Raw genomic sequence first — 21585 nt, forward strand, 5'->3', positions numbered from 1 at the left:
AAGCATAGCCACTGCAGAGGCTGGTGTGTGGGTGTTATCTGCTGCCTGCGTGACCCACTGCTCAATAGGCCGCATTCAATGCCAGCCTGAGCTTCGGAGTGACTCTGGGGTGGGGGGGTAATAAGACTTAGCCACTGCTGTCCAGGGAAGGCACGTGGAGATCAGCAAGTGAAAGGCAGTGCGGAGGGGAGACAGAAGGGTTTTTCCAGCTAGCACATGGCTCACATGCTCGCTGATGGGCGAGGGCATTTGAATATTAGGAGTTCACATTTCTCTCTGTTCCTCCTAGCGATGGGATTCAGATGTCTCTCCCACAGTCGGAGGAGAAAGGAGCTGGTTTGGATTCATAACCCCACCTCTAGAGTTGGGTTCTGGTTAGGAATCCAGAACCAGAACAGCTTTTCCCCCAAATAGATTCACATGTCCCCAAAAGGCAAAAATCATGCAGGTTTCCCTTCTGTCCAACCCCAAACCTAGCTGCGGCTGAGCCTCGAACCCAAACCGGACCTAATCCAGATGTGAGATCTTTGCCTCTGGGGCACCTCTGCCCTCCCCATGAGACACCCAATGCCTCCCCAGCCATAGCAGCCACTCCCCCTCATGAAACACAGAGGGCACACACTATCACTATCACTCCTGTACTAAGCGAGGATACAATTATAGTAATGTCTTTCTAGAACAGTGTGGTTCAAATTGCAAATCAGGAGTCCTCAGGACTAAGAGGGAAAGAAAAAAGAGCCTTTTCACTCTTCACTGTCAATCCTCCTATGGCTTCTGCCATTCTTAGTTCCCCACACCCACCATCACACCCTGTATTCCTGGAGATCACTGTTTACCAACCCCTCCACCTGTCTGAGTTCAGCTTCCTCTGGGGAGGAACACTGAGGCTGTTTTAACAACTGTTTAAAACCAGGACCTGAAGGATACTATTGGCTAAATGGGGACTTAGAGAGGCTGAATGTGATGATCATTATTTGGCCTCCTAGACACTGGCATTAACTCCCTTATTAATTTCCCAACAGCTTTAGTGATCCCAAGTTTGAGGAGCTTGGTTTTCTATCTCTGAAAGATGCTGCCCCCTGCAATACCATGCCCCAGAGTCACTAATTAACTCAATACAGATTCCTCCTTGGTGTACATGAGGTCATACTAATAAGGCTCAGCACGAATGCCAGCAGACCTGGCAGCCCTGGGCTCTCCCACAGAGATGCAAAGGCAGCGCTTTACTCACCAGCCTGTCTGCAGTGCGTTGGAGAAGGTTCTGCATGTCCGTTCGGTGGCTGATATCCTCCCAGTAGGATGACAGCACCACCACCGGCTTCACATTGCCCCAGGGGAGGTAGTAATACTGGCAACCTGTGGGACAGAACACACTCGTATCTGGCTCTGTGTGCGGGATGTCACCTGCGACCGACTGGCCCACAGACAGAGAAAGGGGCAGAGGCCTGGTGCATTGTGCTCTTTGACCTGAAGGGCAAAAGGTTTTAGTCCTGGTTCCCTCTGTGTGTGAAGCAGTGAGATTAATTATAATCCAATCAGCCTTGGTATGAAATGAGATGTCTAGTGCAACTCGAACTGTTGTAACAAACCCACAGCTATGTAGATGCCACTATGCTGGGGCCAGCTGGGACCTCCTGGGGACAGAAAAAGATTCTGCTCCAAAAGCACAGGCCCCTGGAGCTAAAGAGGAGTCTCCATTATCTGTTGTTATTTGGGCCTATGACTCACACTTGAACAGTTCTGATTTCCTGCAGAGGAGGGCAGCAGTACACACACACACGATCAGTTCATTGCAATCTTAATAATAGTTTACACATTTGTCACACCATTTATACCCCCGAACCCTTCACCTATCCTACATGCACCAAAATCACTCCACCCACCACAGCAAGGCAGCCACTGCTGGGGTGCAACTGAGGGCAGCTGAGTACCCTGGAACATCACTCAACAGTTTCAGCTGGGGAGTGAAGAGGAATACCACATCCAACTAAAACAACAACAGGAGGAAATTTTAGGCAGGCAGAATGCAACTGCCCGGCATGGAACGTGGCCAGGACAGCAACCCTAAACATTGCAAAAATTGCCATGGCATCTTGGATGGCCGTGAGCGCTCAAGGAGTTCTGCTAGGCTCAAGGAGATGGAAGGGGGAGGTAAATTTTACTCAGGGGTGCGGGCTCTTGAAGGTATCCCACCAAAAAAGGAACAGCCAATAGTGGTAGGGTGGCCAGGTGGCCAGTTTTCATCCCAGTCGAAAAGGGACCATGGCGGTGGTGCTGATCGGACCATTAAAAGTCTGGTCAGTGGCACAGTGGAGCTAAGATTGCCACAGTGGAGCTAAGATAGGCTGCCGGAAGCAGCGGCATGTCTCCCCTCTCTCTGGCTCCTATACGTAGGAGCGCTGGGGGCTCCGCACGCTGCTCCCACCCCAAGCGCCAGCGGCCAATAGGAGCTGCGGGGGCGGCGCCTGCGTACAGGGCTGCATGCAGAGCCACCTGGCCACGAGTCCGTGTAGGAGTCAGAGGAGGGACATGTCACTGCTTCTGGGAGCTGCTTGAGGTAAGCGCCACCTGGAGCCTGCACCCCTCTCCCCTTCCTATGCCCCAGCCCCCTGCCTCAGCCCTGATCCGCCTCCTGCCCTCCAAATCCCTCGATCCTAGCCTGGAGCACCCTCCTATACCCCAAGCCCCTCATCCCCAGCCCCACCCCAGAGTCTGCATCCCCAGATGGAGCCCTCACACACCCCATGCCCAAACCCCATGCTCCAGCCCTGATCCGCCTCCCGCACTCTGAACCCCTCATCCTCAGCCCCACCCCAGAGTCTGCACTGCCAGCCGGAGCCCTCAGCCCCCCCACCCCAAGCCCCTTCCCCAGCGGAGCACCCTCCCACATTCCAAACCCCTCATCCCCAGCCCCACCCCAGAGTCTGCACTGCCAGCCACAGCCCTCACCACCCCCACCCCAAGCCCCTTCCCCAGCCGAGCCCCCTCCCACATTCCAAACCCCTCAGCCCCAGCCCCACCCCAGAGTCTGCACTGCCAGCCAGAGCCCTCACCCCCCACCCCAAGCCCCTTCCCCAGCCGAGCCCCCTCCCACATTCCAAACCCCTCAGCCCCAGCCCGGAGCCCCCTCCTGCACCCCAAATCCCTCATCCCAGGCCCCACATCAGAACCCGCACCTGCAGCCAGAACCCTCACCCCCTCCCGCACCCCAACCCCCTGAGCCAGCCCAGTGAAAATGAGCAACTGAGTGAAGGTGGGGAGAGCGAGCAAAGGGGGGGGGGAGGCGGAGAGAGCAGGGGCAGGGCCGTGGGGAGGGGCAGGGGGCGTGGCAAGGGTGTTAGGTTTTGTGCAAGTAGAAAGTTGACAACTCTAAATAGTGGAACACGCTGTATCTCTTCCATTCGCACCCTGGCTCAAAGAGAGAGAGCGCGAGACTGTGTGCGCGTGTGCAGCTTGTTCAATCGGTGTCAGAGGCTGAGCTGGGCCTGTAACGGGTCAGGGCTCTGGCCTACCTCTGAGCCAGGGCACCATGGTTGCCAGGATACAGCAGCGCAATGACAGAGGCTTGCAGGGAGCAGGAAGGCCAGGAAACCTGCCAGGATGCAGGTGGTTTCCTCTGCCCAGGGCCGGCTCCAGGGGTTTTGCCACCCCAAGCAGCCAAAAAAAAAAGCCGTGATCGCGATCTGCGGCAATTCAGCGGGAGGTCCTTCGCGCCGAGTGGGAGTGAGGGACCCTCTGCTGAATTGCCGCCGAATACCTGAAAGTGCCGCCCCGCTCCGGAGCTGCCGCCCTAAGCACCTGCTTGATAAGCTAGTGCCTGGAGCCAGCCCTGCCTCTGCCCATCATATAAGGGGCATTGCCTCTGGGCGGCTGTAGTCATATGGGCCCCGTGGGCGCGACCTGATTTGAGGAGTGGTCTCCTTGCCACGTCGCGCCCCCTTCCCTGTGCCCGCACGCCCGCCCGCGCCTCACCGTCAAACACAGCCCCGCTGTACTGCGTGGTGGAGGCCAGCGGCAGGCACGTGTTGTCAAACTTGTTGCCGTAGTTGCCGATGCTGACTTCGAACTGGATGGCGGCGTCGACGTCCTGCAGCATGCTGGCCGAGTAGAAGGCGGCGAAGAGACAGTACTTGCGCCGCCGCAGGTGCTTCTGCAACACACAGAGCCGGCCCCGTGGGAGGAGCCGCAGCTTCTGACCTGGGGCTTCTCCTAGCCAAACCCTCGCCCACTCCCGCATGCGCCGCTTCCCAGGATGGCGTGGAAGGGGCAGGGAGGGGCAGCTGAAGGCCAGCATGCAAGAGAGCTGCCCCTCTCTCACTGCATGAAGGGGGAGACAGGAGGCAGATGGCTCCAGAGACACACTGCAGGGAGTCGACGAGGGAAAAGCACACGCAGTGGAAAGCTCTCCTGACAGGGAGACCTGGGAGAGACCCTGCCCAAGGAGCTGGGCAGAGACCGGGCTGCAAGCTGCACCAGTTTGCACTTCACTCATTGTGTGGGTGTACTGCCGGGAGGGATGCTGACCTAGGGCTGGGGCCCAGGGAGCCGGTAGGCACCTGAGGACTAAGTGGGATCCCTTCTGGAGACCGTTTGAACTGAGAGTTCTCAAAGGGCCCCTGAAGAGACAGGATGGCCCCAGGCACAGAGCCTCAGAGGGCGACCTCTCTCCAGGAGAGGGTGGTCAAGAGGCAGTAGACGACCACGCTATATACCCTCAATGCCCGAGTCAGTGAGGCGATGAGTCTGCGCCAGCAGCTGGCTAACAGGGAGAGCCTTTTGGCTCCAACTGTGGAGCAACAGGCTTTAGTTCTGGAGGTTGCAGGTTCAGTCCCCAGCTCTGCCAGTTACCAACCCTGTGATTTATAACCAGCGTGATGCTTGACTCCTCAGTAGTGATTCAGTAAGGATGCCACATACCTCTACCCGTAGAATATCATCGGGCGGGATGTCCTCCAACTTCTGCTCAATATGTTCCACCAGTTTTGTCTCCAGCTCCATCAGCAACCTGCCCCGAAAGGCCACTCCCTCTCCCTTAGAGTTAGATAAGAAGAAAGTGCCGTTACCAAGGCAGCTGCATTTCAGATATGCTCCCACTGGAGTCTATGGGAGCTCTGCCGTTGATTTTGTTCAGTTCAAGAGGAGCAGGAGCAGGCAATGTTTTACGCAGCCCCTTACAGATGTAAAGCAGACTATGTTCTTTTTTTGATGATGTATTTGTCAAGAGGGGTAATAATTTCCTGTAGGTGCAATGGATCCTGTTTAGATATGGGAGAAGAGCAGCCTTTTCGATTTAGTAGCAGTTGTGAAAAATCAAAAGAGTTTCCATCTGGGTCAAACCGACTGAAAATTTGGGGAATTTTTTGTGAAACAAAAACATCCATTTGGGGTCTGTTCCAGAGTGGGGATTCGAACGTGGGTTTCCCACGTCTGGGATAAGTGTCCTAAGCACTCAGCTAAAGGCTATTTGGGGGAACGGAGCAAGGAGGTAGCATCACCTCCTCCACCACCGCCGCCTGTTTTGTGAGTGGCTGAACCAATTTGCATCCAGTTTGTGAATAGTTTTATGTTGACCAAAGCTGTGTTTTTTGGCAAACTATTCTTCCGAAAAATATCGCCCAGCTCCAATCCTAGTAACGATTGTGACGTTGCACTCTATATGATTTTATGAAAATATGCTCATGAGTGTGAATATAATATAACTGGAATGTGCTTCATGCAAAAGGTCTCTTGTGTCATTATAAAGCTTATAATCTACTGAGTGTGGTCATCCTATTTGTATGAATGTATAATTCTTGTATCTGAAACTAGAAATATGAAACATAACTCTGAGGGCCTATTGTAATTATGCAAAGTGTGGTCCTTCCATCAACCAGGACAATTGACTGTAGATGGCTCTGCTTTACTTGTGAGTCTTCCTGTATACGTGTGTGCTGGCAAGTACATAATGGAGTCTTACAGTGACATGTGATCATGTCACCTGAACTGGAATCCATCTTTAACCCGGTGCTTTTCCATTTAGAGGGAGGGGTGGGAACCCAGAGAGGGACAAAGGATTCCTGCCTTGTGCAAAAGATATAGAAGTGGGTGGAACAGAACAAAGGGGCTGCGGTCATGAGAAATCCCCTAGCTACCCCCTGAGCTGGAACAAGGGCTGTACCAGGGGAAAGGATTGGGCTCAGACCAGGAAGGTGTCCAGTCTGTGATAGAAGCTTCTTGAAACATCTCTGAGGACAAGATTTTATCTGTATTCAGTTTTCTTACTGTACTAGGCTTATACTTGCATGTTTTATTTTATTTTGCTTGGTGATTCACTTTATTCTGTCTGTTATTATTTGGAACCACTTAAATCCTACTTTCTGTATTTAATAAAATCACTTTTTACTTATTAATTAACCCAGAGTATGTGTTAATACCTGGGGGGGGGGCAGCTGTGCATATCTCTCTATCAGTGTTATAGAGGGCAAACAATTTATGAGTTTACCCTGTATACGCTTTATACAGGGTAAAATGGATTTATTTGGGGTTTGGACCCCATTGGGAGCTGGGTGCCTGAATGCTGGAGACAGGAGCACTTCTTAAGCTCTTTTCAGTTAAGCCTGCAGCTTTTGAGGGACGTAGTTCAGACCTGGGTCTGTGTTTGTAACAGGCTAGCGTGTCTGGCTCAAACCAGGCAGGGCACTGAAGTCCCAAGCTGCCAGGGAAAACACGCTTAGAGGTAGTCTCGGCACATCAGGAGGCAGTCCCAAAGGGGGTTTCTCTGATCCAACCTGTCACAACGATTAATGAAAGTTCAGGATAATGAGAGTGTTTCATTTTGCAAAGAAGAATTTTTGAAAACTGAACAACCACGACTTCACCTTTCCCATGTTGAGTTCCTCGTAGGGATCTGGAAACCCGGTAAATTCCCTCGGGCTGCCGTAAAGGTTTACGTAACAGGGCCCAAACGTCGGCAGGAATCCCAGCTCATCGTCCACTAGGAGACCACAGGGAGCAATCAGTTACTGAGCCACTACAACAGCCCTTCTCATTAATGCATAAAAAGAGAACGGGCACTGAGCAAACTATAGCATATTCCTCTAACTACAGGGTTTTGGCCCAATGAGTGCCAAGGGCAGGAACACGGATCCCTTGTGGACTAGACTCTGTTATTATCTTAAAATCATAGAATCACAGGACTGGAAGGGACCTCGAGAGGTCATCTAGTCCAGTCCCCTGCACTCATGGCAGGACTAAGTATTATATAGACCACCCCTGACAGGGGTTTGTCCAACCTGCTCTTAAAAATCTCCAATGATGGAGATTCCACAACCTCCCTAGGCAATTTATTCCAATGCTTAACCACCCTGACAGTTAGGAAGTTTTTCCTAATGTCCAACCTAAACCACCCTTGCTGCAATTTAAGCCCATTGCTTCTTGTCCTATTCTCAGAGGTTAACAAGGACAATTTTTCACTCTCCTCCTTGTAACAACCTTTTATGTACTTGAAAACTGTTATCATGTCCCCTCTCAGTCTTCTCTTCTCCAGACTAAACAAACCCAATTTTTTCAATCTTCCCTCATAAGTCATGTTTTCTAGACCTCTAATCATTTTTGTTGCTCTTCTCTGGACTTTCTCCAATTTGTCCACATCTTTCCTGATATGTAGCACCCAGAACTGTACACAATACTCCAGTTGTGGGCTAATCAGTGCAGAGCAGAGCAAAAGAATTAATTCTTGTGTCTTGCTTACAACACTCCTGCTAATACATCCCAGAATGATGTTTGCTTTTTTTGCAACAGTGTTATCTTATTGTGGAAGAGTCGGGTAGCAGTTCCCTAAAGGTAATAACTGGAGATATACCAATCTCCTAGAACTGGAAGGGACCTTGAAAGGTCATCGAGTCCAGCCCCCTGCCTTCACTAGCAGGACCAATTTTTGCCCTAGATCTCTAAGTGGCCTCCTCAAGGATTGAACTCACAACCCTGGGTTTAATAGGCCAGTGCTCAAACCACTGAGCTATCCCTCCTCTACTGCATGCTCTATAAATGGGCCCACTGCAGGTCTGGTTCCAATCTCACACATAGGAGGGTAACTCCATGAGACCATGCCACGCCCCAAATGTGACTGCTTTATGCCACGCCCACATTGCACAAAACACACACTGGCAATTTAACTGGCTCATGGAACCTGTGAGTAGCTAGAACCTCTCCATTGCCACCCACTATAGGGCTTGTAGCTGAGATAAAGGAGGTGTGGCTGGTGTGTCAATGCCACAGCACAGCCAGAGGCAGCCAGGCCTTAAGATAGCCCTGGGGCTGATCTAACTTACACCAAGGATCTAATCAGTCCTGATTGGTGGTTTAAAGCCAACTTTGCATTCCCCGGTCTCCCTGGCTGCACCAAGCACAGACATAGTCTGGGATTGGGGCCATCGACATCAATGGGGTGACACCAGCATGAGTGAGGTCAGAATCAGGCCCTGGTTAGGTGACTGCTCTGTTTACTCTGTACAACTACTCCAGCGTTACACTGGCAGAACTGAGAGCCCTTTACGTGCGGTGCTAAGGCCAGTCCCATTCCCAATAAAGCCAGTCACAAAGCATCGGCGGACGGGCCACCCAGCACTTCCTCCATCTCACACACAGCAGTGGACACAACTATACAATTCAACAGAGGGAGCCCCTGCCAGTGAGAGCCTGATCTCAGAGACTCCAGTCCAGCCAATCTGCAGTAATTGCACTGAATTCACAGGAGCTACTTCCGATATACACTGGGGAGCCATGGCAGTGTTAGGCCATGTCCACACCAGAGAGGGGCCCAAGCCACACAATTCAGATCAGATTTTAGCCCCATTCCCTCTTTCGGGGTGTTTGGAATTTAGAGAACGGAATTTATCCTGGGATGATGAAAGCTCTCGTCTTCCTAAAGTCCCATATTTGGGGTACTAAAGGAGTGGGCCGGATTCCCAGCAGGTGTCAATCAGCATCACTCCACTGACCGCAGTGAACTAGGGATCTATCCCACTGACTGTCACGGAGCGTGTGCCGGTTTACACCAGATGAGGATCTGGCTCAGCACCCTCTTCCTTAGGACACCTAATGATCCATCAGGTGACCCTCAGTGCATTGCTTGAGAGAGTGGCATCAGATGCCAGGTGTCTGATGCAGCAGCACCAGGAGAGCAGGAATAAACCGGTGTCCCTCTGCCTTGTTCTTTGAAACCGGCCAGGCCCAATGCACCAGGCCTTGGCTCAGTGAGCAGCACAAGACATCCTCAGTCCTGCTTACCACACGAAATACCGTCAGTGTTCAACAGAAAGATCATCACTAACAGAGAGCAGTGCCTCGGGCTTGGCATACCAACCCCACCAGAGGCCAAAGGACAGTGGAGACTCCATACCGTGGCCCATCCCACCCTACAGATGATCCAAGGTGGGCACATATGAGGCTGGAGGAGGTCTGGGGTCATATCTCAGTGGCTCACTCCCTTTGACAAGCCACGTTTCAGACACTGAGGCTTTTGCTGATCCTGGTTCTGTCCAGTGTCCCAGTGTGTCTAAACACGGCTAAAACGGCCAAATTACAAAACCATAATTGCAACCAACAGGCTAGAGGGACGTACTGGCTGTAGCTTTCAGGGGCTTCGCAAGAAGAGGAAACTCATCTGAGGCACAAAGAAATGAAGAGAAGGTTAGAGTGGGAACAACAGAGAAGGAGTGGAAGGAGCGTGACATGAGACCAATGCATTATGGGAAATGCAAGCTGCTGCTGCAATGGGGCTTTTTGTGCCAGACTCTAGAGAGAGACCGAGAGGGGAACGGAACAGCTATAGTCTGCTAGGTCACTCTGGCTGGAAGCTACTCATGCTGCACCATATCACATGAGGCCCTGGGAGTGCCCTGGGAGCCTTTCCTACAGAGCCCAAGCCTGGCCTCCTTACTCAAGTCAGCCGGCCAAACCGCCTCCCAGGAGCCCAGCAGAGGTCCAAATCTACCTCCCTGCTCTGTGTCCCACAATGCATTGCACCAAATCTAGCTGTGGCTCGAGCCCATCTCTGACAATGGCAACACCCTACCCCTTCACCCAAAGGTCCCCGGGGCTGCAACGGGCATCCCAAAGCACCATGGAACAACTAGGGGCTTCCATTCTGCTCCTCTATAAACGCTGTCTCCCCAGAGCTGGCCTTTAGTTCTGTGGGGCCCTGTGCAAGGCGAGACATAGGGGCCCTCAGACAGAGGGCTTGGAACCTGGCTGGGTCGTGAGTGCTGGTCATTAGGGGGATGTGGAAAAGCGGAATCAGTCCCTGGATGGCTGCTGAATCCAGGCTAGGACATGGGGGGACCCTGTGTGGTGACTGTAGGCCAGAGAGACCCCCAAGGTGTGTTTGTGTCCAGCTGCCTTTGTATGCATCACAGCCAAGCCCCAGGATTTCTCTACCACATGGGACACTGCACATGTTGTATCTGGGGGACGGGACAGAAAGGGAACAAGGGGCATCTGTTAGCATGGGAGGCGGGGGGGAAGGAAAGGGTGTATCCCAGTGGTTCATCCTTCGAAGAGTGAGTTGCAATGGGCTGTCGAGTGGGGATCTCCTGGGTACACGGTAGGTGTGGGTGTAGGTCCCTCCCACAACACCTTGCTCCTGTGGCCGGCAGAGAAATGAACTGTCAGAGGGTCCCTCTGTATCCACGTGCCTGCATGGCCCCGCTGAGCCATTGATCGGGAGTAAAACCCTTCGGCTCCCAATGCGCTTTGCAGTGCAACAGCCCCTAAGAGCATAGGGCTGGGGCTGGCCTAAGGGAAACACTTCCAAACACCTCCAGCGTACCCCTGTTCCCTGTCCCCCACTCCCTCGCGCGCTCTCTCTAGGGATCTGCAGCTGCCCAGGTTGGCCCACACGTTAGGTTTCCTCCCAGGAAAGGGAGGATGACTAGACAAAGCCCGTGTCAGTGGGCGCACGGCATTGCAGTCTGAACTCCATACTCTGCATGCGTTGGCAGGGCAGTTTGTGTTGTAAGAACAGGTTAGCTGCGCCCTAAGGCCCCAACTGCATTACAGACCTTTACCGAGTTTGTCGCCAGGTTGACACCGTGTGTTTTAGGCCCAGGCATTCCTTTCCTCAGCACTGTGAGGGCACCATGTTTCCACCCGGCTCGTAAGCAGAGCTGCGGCTGGAATCTCACCTGGAAGTTCTGCTATGTATGTTTTTGAGTGGGGGGTCATTTAACTGTGCATGAGTAATAGGGTTAGCTGGTCCCTCTACCTCCCTGGTCTATGAGCAAGATCCCAAAATGCATTGCGCCATGTGAGAAAATACCCACAATCCTCTGCCACTCAGCAGAGACAGGAGGGTGCAGCTGCCCCAAATTTCCCAGAGTGCACCAGTGGGAACATGGCTGTGCTATGCCATAAGCATGGGCAGGCCAAGACCATTGACACGTGATTGGTCCAGGAGAAATGCTACCGTGTGGATACGCCAAACCATGCAAGCTGCAATTGTGTCAGCACCTGGCGCTCGTTCACAAGGATTCTGTCTGGAGCGCAGCCAGTACAAACCAACCTGAGCATAGCAGTGAGGACAGTCGGAACAGAGCAGCAAAGGGAGTTAGCTGCAGGAGTTATTCAGTAACCGATGGGGTTAGGGCAGGTTCAGGCTACAGTCCCTACAACAGCTCCAAGCAGCTGCAAAGACCTGGGTTATTCAGAAACCACCACGACACGACAAAGTGAACTGTGAGTCCCTGCACTTCCTCCCGCCTGACACGAATACCATGACACAGATCGTGTGATTGAGGGCTGGCAGCTGATTGCTAGACCCCCTCAGCCCCCACTTGGGCCGTCTTCAGGACTTGAACCCAAGACCCTGAGTACTAAAAGCATGAGCTGCTACCACTGGAGCTAGAAGACCAAGCCTCCCTGCTACGGCAAATAACAGGCTCATAAACCTCTTATGTGAGCCAGCCACTGAGGGTACGTCTAAGTCCAGCCTCTGATTCAGGTTTGACCTCCAGTCCCCCTTTTGGACCTGAGTCCTAGGATTCTGCTGGGTAGGGGTCAGAACCCAAATCCCACTGTGACTTGGATCTAAGCCTGTCATTTTGCAGTGTGGACACTGCTCAAGCCACAGACCCGGGTCAGAAGGTCTGTGTAGTGTAGTGTGGATGCGTTAGCATGGCTGAGAGACCTGAGTCCAGCAACTGTAAACCCAGGTTTACACCTGGCACTGGCCAATGTTGGAAGACAGGATACTGGGCTAGATGGACCTTTGGTCTGACCCTACTGTGGCTGTTCTTATGTCAGTTTATAATTAAGTGTCGATGCTCCAGCACATGGCTGGAAACACAGAATCCACAAGCCCGGGCCCAACCGATCTGGGTTTACAGGGCAGTGTAGACATACCCTGGAGGGAAGACACTTAGTCAGGACTTAGCAGAGTCCCAGATCCCTGAACCCACACAGTCTTTCCCCACCCTCTGTGCACTGAGAACAGGCAGGAGGGGAATCTTCCCAGGTCCTAGATTACAATGTGAAGGTGGGTTCAAACTAAGGCAAAATGAGCTCCACCCTCCCTAATGCTTCTTTATTGAACCAGGGCACGCTCAGACAGAGCAATTCTCCACCTCTGCCCCATGGAGCTTGCACTTCAAAGCGGACACACGTGCAGAAGTTCAAACGCCCAGCGGGCCACCACCGGTGCTTCACAAGGACGTTACCATGCTCAAGCAACCCAGGCCCCAGCGGGAGGTTAGCGGGGCTTGCACCAGTGAAGAAGCAAGGGGAGAGTTTGGCTAAGTGAATCCAAAGATACCCCATGGGTATATGCCCCGATCCAGCAAAACATGTAAGCACGTGCTTACCCTTTGGACTGGAGCAGGCCCAGTGAAGCCAAGGGGATAATCCACCTTCTTCAAGTTACACACCTGCTTAAGTGCTTTGCTGGACCGGGCCATAGCCAATAACTGGAAGACACACTGGGGTCCTGCAGTGAGGATTTGGGGTCAAATTGTGCCCCCCATTCGGAGCTTTGCCATTGGCATCAATAGAAGCAAAGTTTAGCCCTGGATGCCCTAGTGCCAAGTGATGACTGCCCCTTCCACAGGTGCCCATGGGACAGGGAGGGCACAAGATGCCTCCCTGTCTTTGTACCCCACACTGTGCAAGAGCCAGCCCCACCTCAGCCCCGGCTGTCTCCTCAGCAGCTGGCAGAGCTGGCTGACAGCACAAGAGAGCATATGCTCCCCTCCTGTCCACAGGCAGGGTCCCATTGCATGCCCAGGGCTCATCCCACCCATTTCTAGTGCCCCTGCTGGGATGGAGCTGGGCCGCAGCCAAAACCCACCCAGAGCTTTAGCGTAGACGACATTCACGACATGCCTTAAAGAGTCACCCAGTGCTGTCACGACCCAACCTCAGTCAGAGTCACTTGAGATTCCCGCACACTCGCCCGTCGGAGGGGAAGGCACCATCCCCCACCATCCCCCAGGGTTTCATAGAGAGGATCCCAGTCAGTAATTCTCCTTCACCAAAGCCAAGACCAGCCTCCAAGCCACAAGCATGCATTCCCCATAGCGCCCAGTGCAAACTGCAGGCGCAGGCCTTTCCTTACCTTCCAGCTGTCCTCCTGGGGCAGAGATTTGAGACATGCGCAGGTGGGTCGTGCCAATGACATCGTTGTGAGTGACACGGTCCCTGAAATAAGGGGTTTGGTTTAATTGTAGCAAGTGTTTGGTTGATTATGCTTTGCTCATAGAGATCCTTCCTTTGGGAGAGTGCCACATTCTTTACGAACGTTAACTTTCCAAGTCACCCCTATTAAGACAGGTCAATATTATTGGACCAGATCCCCATGTGGTGTAAATCCACAGTGCCCCATTGGAGTCAGTGGGCCAGATCCCCATCTGGTGTAAATCCACAGTGCTTCATTGGAGTCAGCTGGCCAGCAGAAGTCAATGAAGCTGTGCTGATTTTTACCAGCTGTAGCTCTGTCCCATTAACTTGGTGTTACAGATGGGAAACTGAGGCATGGAGCAAAGCGAAGTGACTTGCCCACTATCACAAAGGGAGACAGTGGCAGACTGCACAATAGAAGCCAGAAATCCCGACTCCCCATCCACTGCTCTAGCCATGTAGGGTTCAAGCCTGAACATCCACCCTGCAATTTGACAGTCCACATCAGCTGACATGGGTGTTTAATTGCAGTGTAGAAATACCCTTAGTCGGCTCCCTCCTGTGTGTAAGATTATTAGCCTAGCACCCATCATCTTATTGCCTACAGCTACTACCAAACTGTATTTTCCTGCATGGTGAGGAAGGTGAGAAATAATGTCCTATACGTTTGGAGCCGCTTGGTTGCAGGTACAGGAAGTTACAGCTCTGGGGAGTTCTCCTTACAGCCAGTTGTAACCTGACCCACCCCAGCCTTAACGGACCTGGGAGAACTCGCTTGGCCCTTGCGCAGTGGAGGCGTTGTTTCTGGGAATGCGTCTGGCTTGGGACGCTTGCTGCATTTTGGATCTGGGTTGCACTAGCATAGGACAATTGAGACCGGGGCTGCCTAAATCGGTCCTTAGAACAGGCTCCCCACTGTGTAGATAAGGCCCATCTCCTCTTGGACCCTGCCTCCTTCTATCTCAGCTTCAAACTCACCAATCCATGACCCGGATCCTCATTTTCTCACACATGGAAGGAAACTAGAGAAACAGGCACAAAAGGGGAATGGTCAGTGCAAACGGCTCAGGGGCAATGCTCGGAGCAAAGCGACCCAAGAGGCAGAGACCTGCTGTTGCTCACCATGGCCGGCACGGTGATGCGCTGGTTCCACTGGGGGTTGGCGTTCTTCTCCAGGATCTTAGAGCTGATCTGGCGAGAGAAGGGAACAATAAAAGGCAGCGTCAGGGCAGGGTTGGCTCACCCTTCTCTACGAGCCAGGACACAACCCAGATTCATTTGTTTGTTTCTGTTACGTTTCCTGGCCCTGGGGGGGGGGAGGTTTCGTGGCTTCCAATTCTTAGGAAACCTTCCAGGGTGAAACAACATGCACCTGAGGGAGGGAATCCTGAGCCATAACGGGCCAGGGTGTCCAAAAAACAGGCCTTCCTGCTGCTGTCTGGCTGTGTGGGTAGTGTCAGGGCAGGGGCACCAGAACACGGGGGCCCAGGGGGCCATAACTCCACCACTTTTTTAACAGGGAGGGCTGCGACCTCCCGCTTTTTACTGGCCGTAAGGGAGAGCGATAGGGGGAAGGAGGCAGAGAGGAGCAAGCAGGGGGAGGGGCCTCAGAGAGAAGAGGTGGTACAGGGGTGGGGCCACGGATCAGACACCAGTTCCCCCCACACACACACTTTTAGGGTGCGTCTGTCGCTCCTGTGTCAGGGTCCTCAGACTGTCTCTCTCGAGCCAAATCTTCTTCAGGGCCCTATGTGATGCCAGGAGAAAGAGCTACTGTGTGGGGGAAAGGAAGGCTTGGAGCTCCTTCCAGGGTCCGGGAGGAGCAAGCCGTGGCGGCGGGAGGAGGGGGAGCAGTGGGAGACACGGTAACACCAGGTAATATACAGAAATAACAGAGTAGGTCACACTGGTGGGGGGTGGCACTGTGAAAGAACGCATAGAGTCAAATACAATAAATATCTTGAATGAAACAAACTGCACCACAGAATCTCTCTGGATAGAAATTCCATGCTGGAACAAGGAAAGCATAGCAGTAGGGATGTACTACCAACCACCTGACCAAGACGGTGACAGTGACTGTGAAATGCTCAGGGAGATTAGAGAGGCTACAAACACAGAAAATGCAAAAATAATGGGGGATCTCAGCTAGCCTCACATTGACTGGGAACATGTCACCTCAGGACGGGATGCAGAGATAAAATTTCTGGACACCTTAATGTGATGGCTTCTTGGAGCAGCTAGTCCTGGAACCCACAAGAGGAGAGGCAGTTCTTGATTCAGTCCTAATGGAGCACGGGATCTGGCCCAAGAGGTGATTATAGCTGAACTGCTCAGTGATAGCCACTGTAAAGTAATTTAATTTAACATCCTTGTGAGGGGGAAGGTGCCGAAGAAACCCACCACAGTAGCATTTAACTTCAAAAGAGGGAACTACACAAAACTGAGGACGCTAGTTAAACGGAAATCAAAATGAATCGTCATATGTGAAATGCCTCCAAACTTCATGGAGACTATTTAAAAACACCACACTAGAGGTCAAACTCAATGCATGCACCAAATACAAAAAAAAGTAAGGGGACCAAAAAATGCCACCATGGCTAAATAGCAGAGTAAACGAGGTGGTTGGAGAAAAAAGGCATCCTTTAAAAAGCGGAAGTCAAATCCCAGTGAAGAAAATAGAAAAGACCATAAACTCTGGCAAGTCAAGTGTAAAAGTACAATAAGCAGGTCAAGAAAGAATCTGAAGAGCAATTAGATACGGACACACAAAAAAAGCAACAAAAAATTGAAGTATTTCAGAAGCAGGAAGCCTGTCAAACAGTCAGTGGATGATCAAGGTGCTAAACAAACACTCAAGGAAGACAAGGCTGTTGTGGAGAAGCTAAATGAATTCTCTGCCTGGGATTTCACTGCAGAGGATATAGGGGAGATCCAACATCCAAGCCATTCTTTTTAGGTGACAAATCTGAGGGACTGTCCCAGATTGAAGCATCAATAGACAAGATTTTTTAACAAATTGATCCACTAAACAGTAATAAGTCACCAGATGGTATCACCCGAGAGTTCTGAAGGAACTCGGATATGAAACTGCAGAACTACTAACTGTGGTATGTAACCAATCACTTAAATCAGCTTCTGTAGCAGATGACTGGAGGGTAGCGAACGTAATGCCCATTTTTCAGAAAAGGCAATCCTGACAATAAGTCTAATGTCCATATCAGACAAACTGTCGAGACTTTAGTAAAGAAGAGAATTATCAGACCCATAGAATCTATAGATGAACATGATTTGTTGAGAAATCACGCCTCACCAATCTATTAGAATTCTTTGAGGGAGTCAACAAGCATGCGGGCAAAGGTGATCCAGTGGATATAGTGTACTTGGACTTTCAGAAAGCCTTTGACAAGGTCCCCCACCAAAGGCTCCTAAGCAAAGTAAGCAATCAGGGGATAAGAGGGAAGGTCCCGTCATAGGTCAGTAATGGGTTAAAAGACAGGAAACAAAGGGTAGGATAAATGGTCAGTTTTCACAACGGGAGAGAGGTAAATAGCGGTGTCCCCCAAGGATTTGTACTAAGACCAGCGTTGTTCAACATATTCATAAACGATCTGGGAAAAGGGGAAACAGTGAAGTGGCAAAATTTGCAGACAATACAAAATTACTCAGAATAACTAGTAACTACAAAAAGTTACAAAGGGATTTCACTAAACTGGGTGACTGGGCCACTACAAAGTGGCAGATGAAATTCAGTGTTGATAAGTGCAAAGTAACGCACATTGGAAAACATAATCCCAGCTATACCTATAACATGATGGGATCTAAATTAGCTGTTACAACTCAAGAAAGAGATCTTGGAGTCATTGTGGATAGTTCTCTGGAAACATTTGATCACTGTGCTGTGGCAGTCAAAAAGGCTAACAATGTTAGGAACCATTAAGAAAGGGATAGATAATAAAATAAAAAATAACATAATGTCACTATATTAATCCATGGTACACCCACACCTTGAATACTGTGTGCAATTCTGGTTGCCTCATCTCGAAAAAGATATATTAGAATTGAAAAAGATTCAGAGAAGGGCAACAAAAACTATTAGGAGTATGAGGAGAGATTAATAAGACTGGGACTGATCAACTTAGAAAAGAGATGACTAAAGGGGGGGTATGATTGAGGTCTATAAAATCATGACTGGTGTGGAGAAAGTAAATAAGGAAGTGTTATTTACTCCTTCTCATAACACAAGAACTAGTGGTTATCTGATGAAATTAATAGGCAGCAGAATTAAAAATAAAACATAAGGAAGTACTTCTTCACACGACGCACAGTCAACCTGTGGAACTCATTGCCAGGGGATGTTGTGAAGGCCAAAAATATAACAGGGTTCAAAAAAGAACTAGATAAGTTCATGGAGGATAGGTCCATCAATGGCTATTAGCCAGGATGGTCAGGGATGCATCTACATGCTCTGGGTGCCCCAAAACCTCCAACTGCCAGAATCTAGGAGTGGACGACAGGGGATGGATTACTCATAATTGCCCTGTTCTGTTCATTCATTCTGAAGCATCTGGCCACTGTTGGAAGACAGGATACTGGGCTGGATGAACCATTGGTCTGACCCAGTACGGCCGTTCTTACGTTCTTACGTAGCTGCAGAAAGAGGGATGGCCCGAGAGCCTCCTTCGGCCCACCCAAGAAGCAGATGTCTCCTGATGAAGGTGCTTCCCTGCATTGCAGGCACTGGTCAGTGTATATGATGCTTGACAGCAGGGGGCAGATCTGAGCATGCACAGTTTAGAGGGAACTTTGGCACAGAACAGGTTAAAGCCACCTGAGTCCAGTTCAAGGTCTTGGCCCTTATCTTCAAGGTGCACAATTGCTTGGGCCCTGGAGAGCTAAAAAAGCCTGCTGCTCCAAGATGAGGTCTATGGTCAACAACTCCCCTCCTCCGGCACAATGGAATTCTCCACCACAAGGACAAGTGCAGAGTCCTGCACTTAGGACGGAAGAATCCCATTCACTGTTACAGACTGGGGACCGAATGGCTAGGCAGCAGTTCTGCAGAAAAGGACCTAGGGGTTACAGTGGACGAAAAGCTAGATCTGAGTCAACAGTGTGCCCTTGTTGCCAAGAAGGCTAATGGCATTTTGGGCTGTATAAGAGGGGCATTGCCAGCAGATTGAGGGATGTGATCATTCCACTCTATTCGACATTGGTGAGGCCTCATCTGGAGTACTGTGCCCAGTTTTGGGCCCCACACTACAAGAAAGATGTGGAAAAATTGGAAAGAGTCCTGCGGAGGGCAACAAAAATGATTAGGGGGATGGAGCACATGACTTATGAGGAGAGGTTGGGGGAACTGGGATTGTTTAGCCTGCAGAAGAGAAGAATGGGGGGGGATTTGATAGCTGCTTTCAACTACCTGAAAGGGGGTTCCCAAGAGGATGGATCTAGACTGTTCTCAGTGGTACCAGATGACAGAACAAGGAGCAATGGTCTCAAGTTCTAGTGGTGGAGGTGTAGGTTGGATATTAGGAAACACTATTTCACTAGGAGGGTGGTGAAGCACTGGAATGGGTTATCTAGGGAGGTGGTAGAATCTCTTTCCTTAGAGGTTTTTAAGATCAGGCTTGACAAAGCCCTGGCTGGGATGATTTAGTTGGAGATTGGTCCTGCTTTGAGCAGGGGGTTGGACTAGATACCTCCTGAAGTCCCTTCCAACCCTGAGATTCTATGATTCTAAGGGCAAAGCTCGTCTGGTCAGAAATCAGCTTTCTTGGGTGCGGCTTGAGAGTATGGAATGAACTCCCCCAAGAACTAAGAACCATCCCAAACTTCCTCGCTCTCCGGTCCAAGCACACTCCGCCATCCTGCCTCCTCTGATGCAAACACCGAGCAGCGTGGACATTTAAAACACAGAACCCTGCCACAACAAAACCTTCCACTGCCCACACAATTCACCCTGGGGCCAGGAAAAGAGGAAGAACAAACCACACAGGACAGATGTTAGTGACTAACGTCTGCACTAACTTATTGCACCAATGGAAGCACTCAGATACTATGGTGAGGAGGGCAATACGAGAACCTATTCAGAATGGACAACACCAATTTTAATAGATTGTTTTGTGGACCCTTCCCTCCTCCCCTTTCTGAACACCCAGCCCCATTCCCATTCATGATCCCGTAACATCCCCATCACAGCTACAGCCCATTTCCTACCTGGAAGAGTAAGGTTAGGAAAATGTTTAATGTATCATCATGGAATTTATCTAAGGTGACCAGACAGCAAATATGAAAAATCGGGCCGGGGGGGTTCGGGGTAATAAGAGCCTATATAAGAAAAAGACCCAAAAATCAGGACCCTCTCTATAAAATCGGGACATCTGGTCACCCTAAATTTATCAGATGGAAATTAAGGGAGGAGGTGTCAGATCCATGGGACCAGATAGATCCTCGTGAACCAGCGACGGTCCGTGGATCACAGCTTGGGAACTCAGAACATTTAAGAAATAATGATCATCCATCAATTTAAGCCGGTTCCCAAACTGTAGCCAAGCCCTGAGCTAGGAAATTATTTCTCGGTTATTTCCCCCACCCCTCCCCCCAAACACACAAAGATCTAAATATTTGAATTGTCATTTTTAATACAACAGCACCACTAAGAGCCTAGAGCGAAAATTACTCATATGCAGCAGAGAACAGAAGACACCGTCTGTGCTTTCTCCAGAGAGGTGCATCCCATGGCTAATCTGTTGCTACTGAGAACCTAGCCTTGCCATCCTGTGTGTGTCCTACTCTGCAAATAGTCCTGTGAGCAAAGGCAGCCAAGACTGGCTCCTTAGTTATGGGGTTTTATTTATTTTTGCATTCAGAGGGATCAGAGATTTTAATTTAAAAAAAAAATTTCCACTGTAATTTTGTTACACTGACAAAGGGGTAATGGCCATAGGCCCAAGCACAGATGTGTACGAAAATCTCTCCATCTATCTAGGTATTCTTAGTGCACCCTTCATTGTGGTATTTCAGCACAAGGGCAGAAAAGACAGATCAAAGGGGGCATCACTAGGGCTGAGGAAATGAAACTGCTTGAAGGGAAACTTGGATTGGGCATCAGGAACGAGTTCCTAAGAGTGAGGATGGTTAGAACATGGAACCCAACTGGAGAAAAGTGTTCTAGGGCTCAGGGCAGCACTGACCAGGGTGGATGGAGGAGCTGACCTAACCCCGTAGATGTTCAGGCACCACGGAAATGAAATCAGACCAACAGATCTTCCCCATCTCTAGCTTTTGGGAGTAAGATACAGATGTGAGCAATGCCACTGCATGCCCACCGGAGGGCTGTGTCAGCCCAACAGGTCAGACTGCTGCAGGCCTCATCCTGCCATAAAACTCTGCCCAGGCCTCATTCCTCTTTGCTTTTCTCCAAAGCAACAAACAAAGGCACCAGAGACGCCCTAGACAACCCATCCCCCCTCTCCTGACCTCCTCCACTTTCATCCTCGAGAAAACGACGCCTGTTTCAAACGTGGCCACCCGACTCCCACATTTCCATGCTCCAATTGACCCCTCGGTGGCAGCTGGCTCACATCCAAACACTGTCCCGTGCAATGAGGCTGGTGGCCCATTGATGGGGTTGCTAAGGGAACAGGAGTCCAGGAGACAGAGGCAGATTTCCTGCTCAGCCACAGGATGGCCCGTCAGTTTCCACCACTCACCGTTCTGCCGGCAAAGCTGACTTCCACAAACGGATCGACCAGGTTCTTCTTGTTGCTCTCAAAGCCGAAGATCTGCTTGACATTGTCCATGATGGCATCATCCACTGGAACAGAAGAGAACCCTCAACAAGCCGCGCTCGTGAGGCTGGAGCGCGCAAGGAGTCAGCTGACTGATTCAAGCAGCCAGCCCAGAATGGCCCCAGGCTGCCAGGCCCTCGGCTTCAGA

General features: G+C 50.9%; 1 protein-coding gene across 11 annotated transcripts in view; it reads right to left on the minus strand.

Moving 5' to 3' along the window:
- The window catches only part of DYSF (dysferlin), a 282294-nt gene that overhangs the window by 175778 nt on the left and 84931 nt on the right, over positions 1-21585 (minus strand). For 6 of the 11 annotated variants that reach the window (XM_039540940.1, XM_039540938.1, XM_039540935.1 and 3 more), the window contains exons 13-20: positions 21360-21463; positions 14770-14838; positions 14626-14669; positions 13586-13668; positions 6858-6973; positions 4918-5031; positions 3973-4150; positions 1232-1356 (exon numbers count right to left, since the gene is read on the minus strand). In XM_039540940.1, the coding sequence (XP_039396874.1) occupies positions 1232-1356; positions 3973-4150; positions 4918-5031; positions 6858-6973; positions 13586-13668; positions 14626-14669; positions 14770-14838; positions 21360-21463 (833 nt within the window). Of the gene's footprint in view, positions 1-1231; positions 1357-3972; positions 4151-4917; positions 5032-6857; positions 6974-9601; positions 9644-13585; positions 13669-14625; positions 14670-14769; positions 14839-21359; positions 21464-21585 lie in introns of all 11 variants that reach the window. The other 5 variants (XM_039540931.1, XM_039540934.1, XM_039540936.1 and 2 more) reach the window with 1 other exon arrangement.

Source organism: Mauremys reevesii, linkage group 5 (genome assembly GCF_016161935.1).
Source record: "Mauremys reevesii isolate NIE-2019 linkage group 5, ASM1616193v1, whole genome shotgun sequence".
NCBI classification, from domain to species: domain Eukaryota; kingdom Metazoa; phylum Chordata; order Testudines; family Geoemydidae; genus Mauremys; species Mauremys reevesii.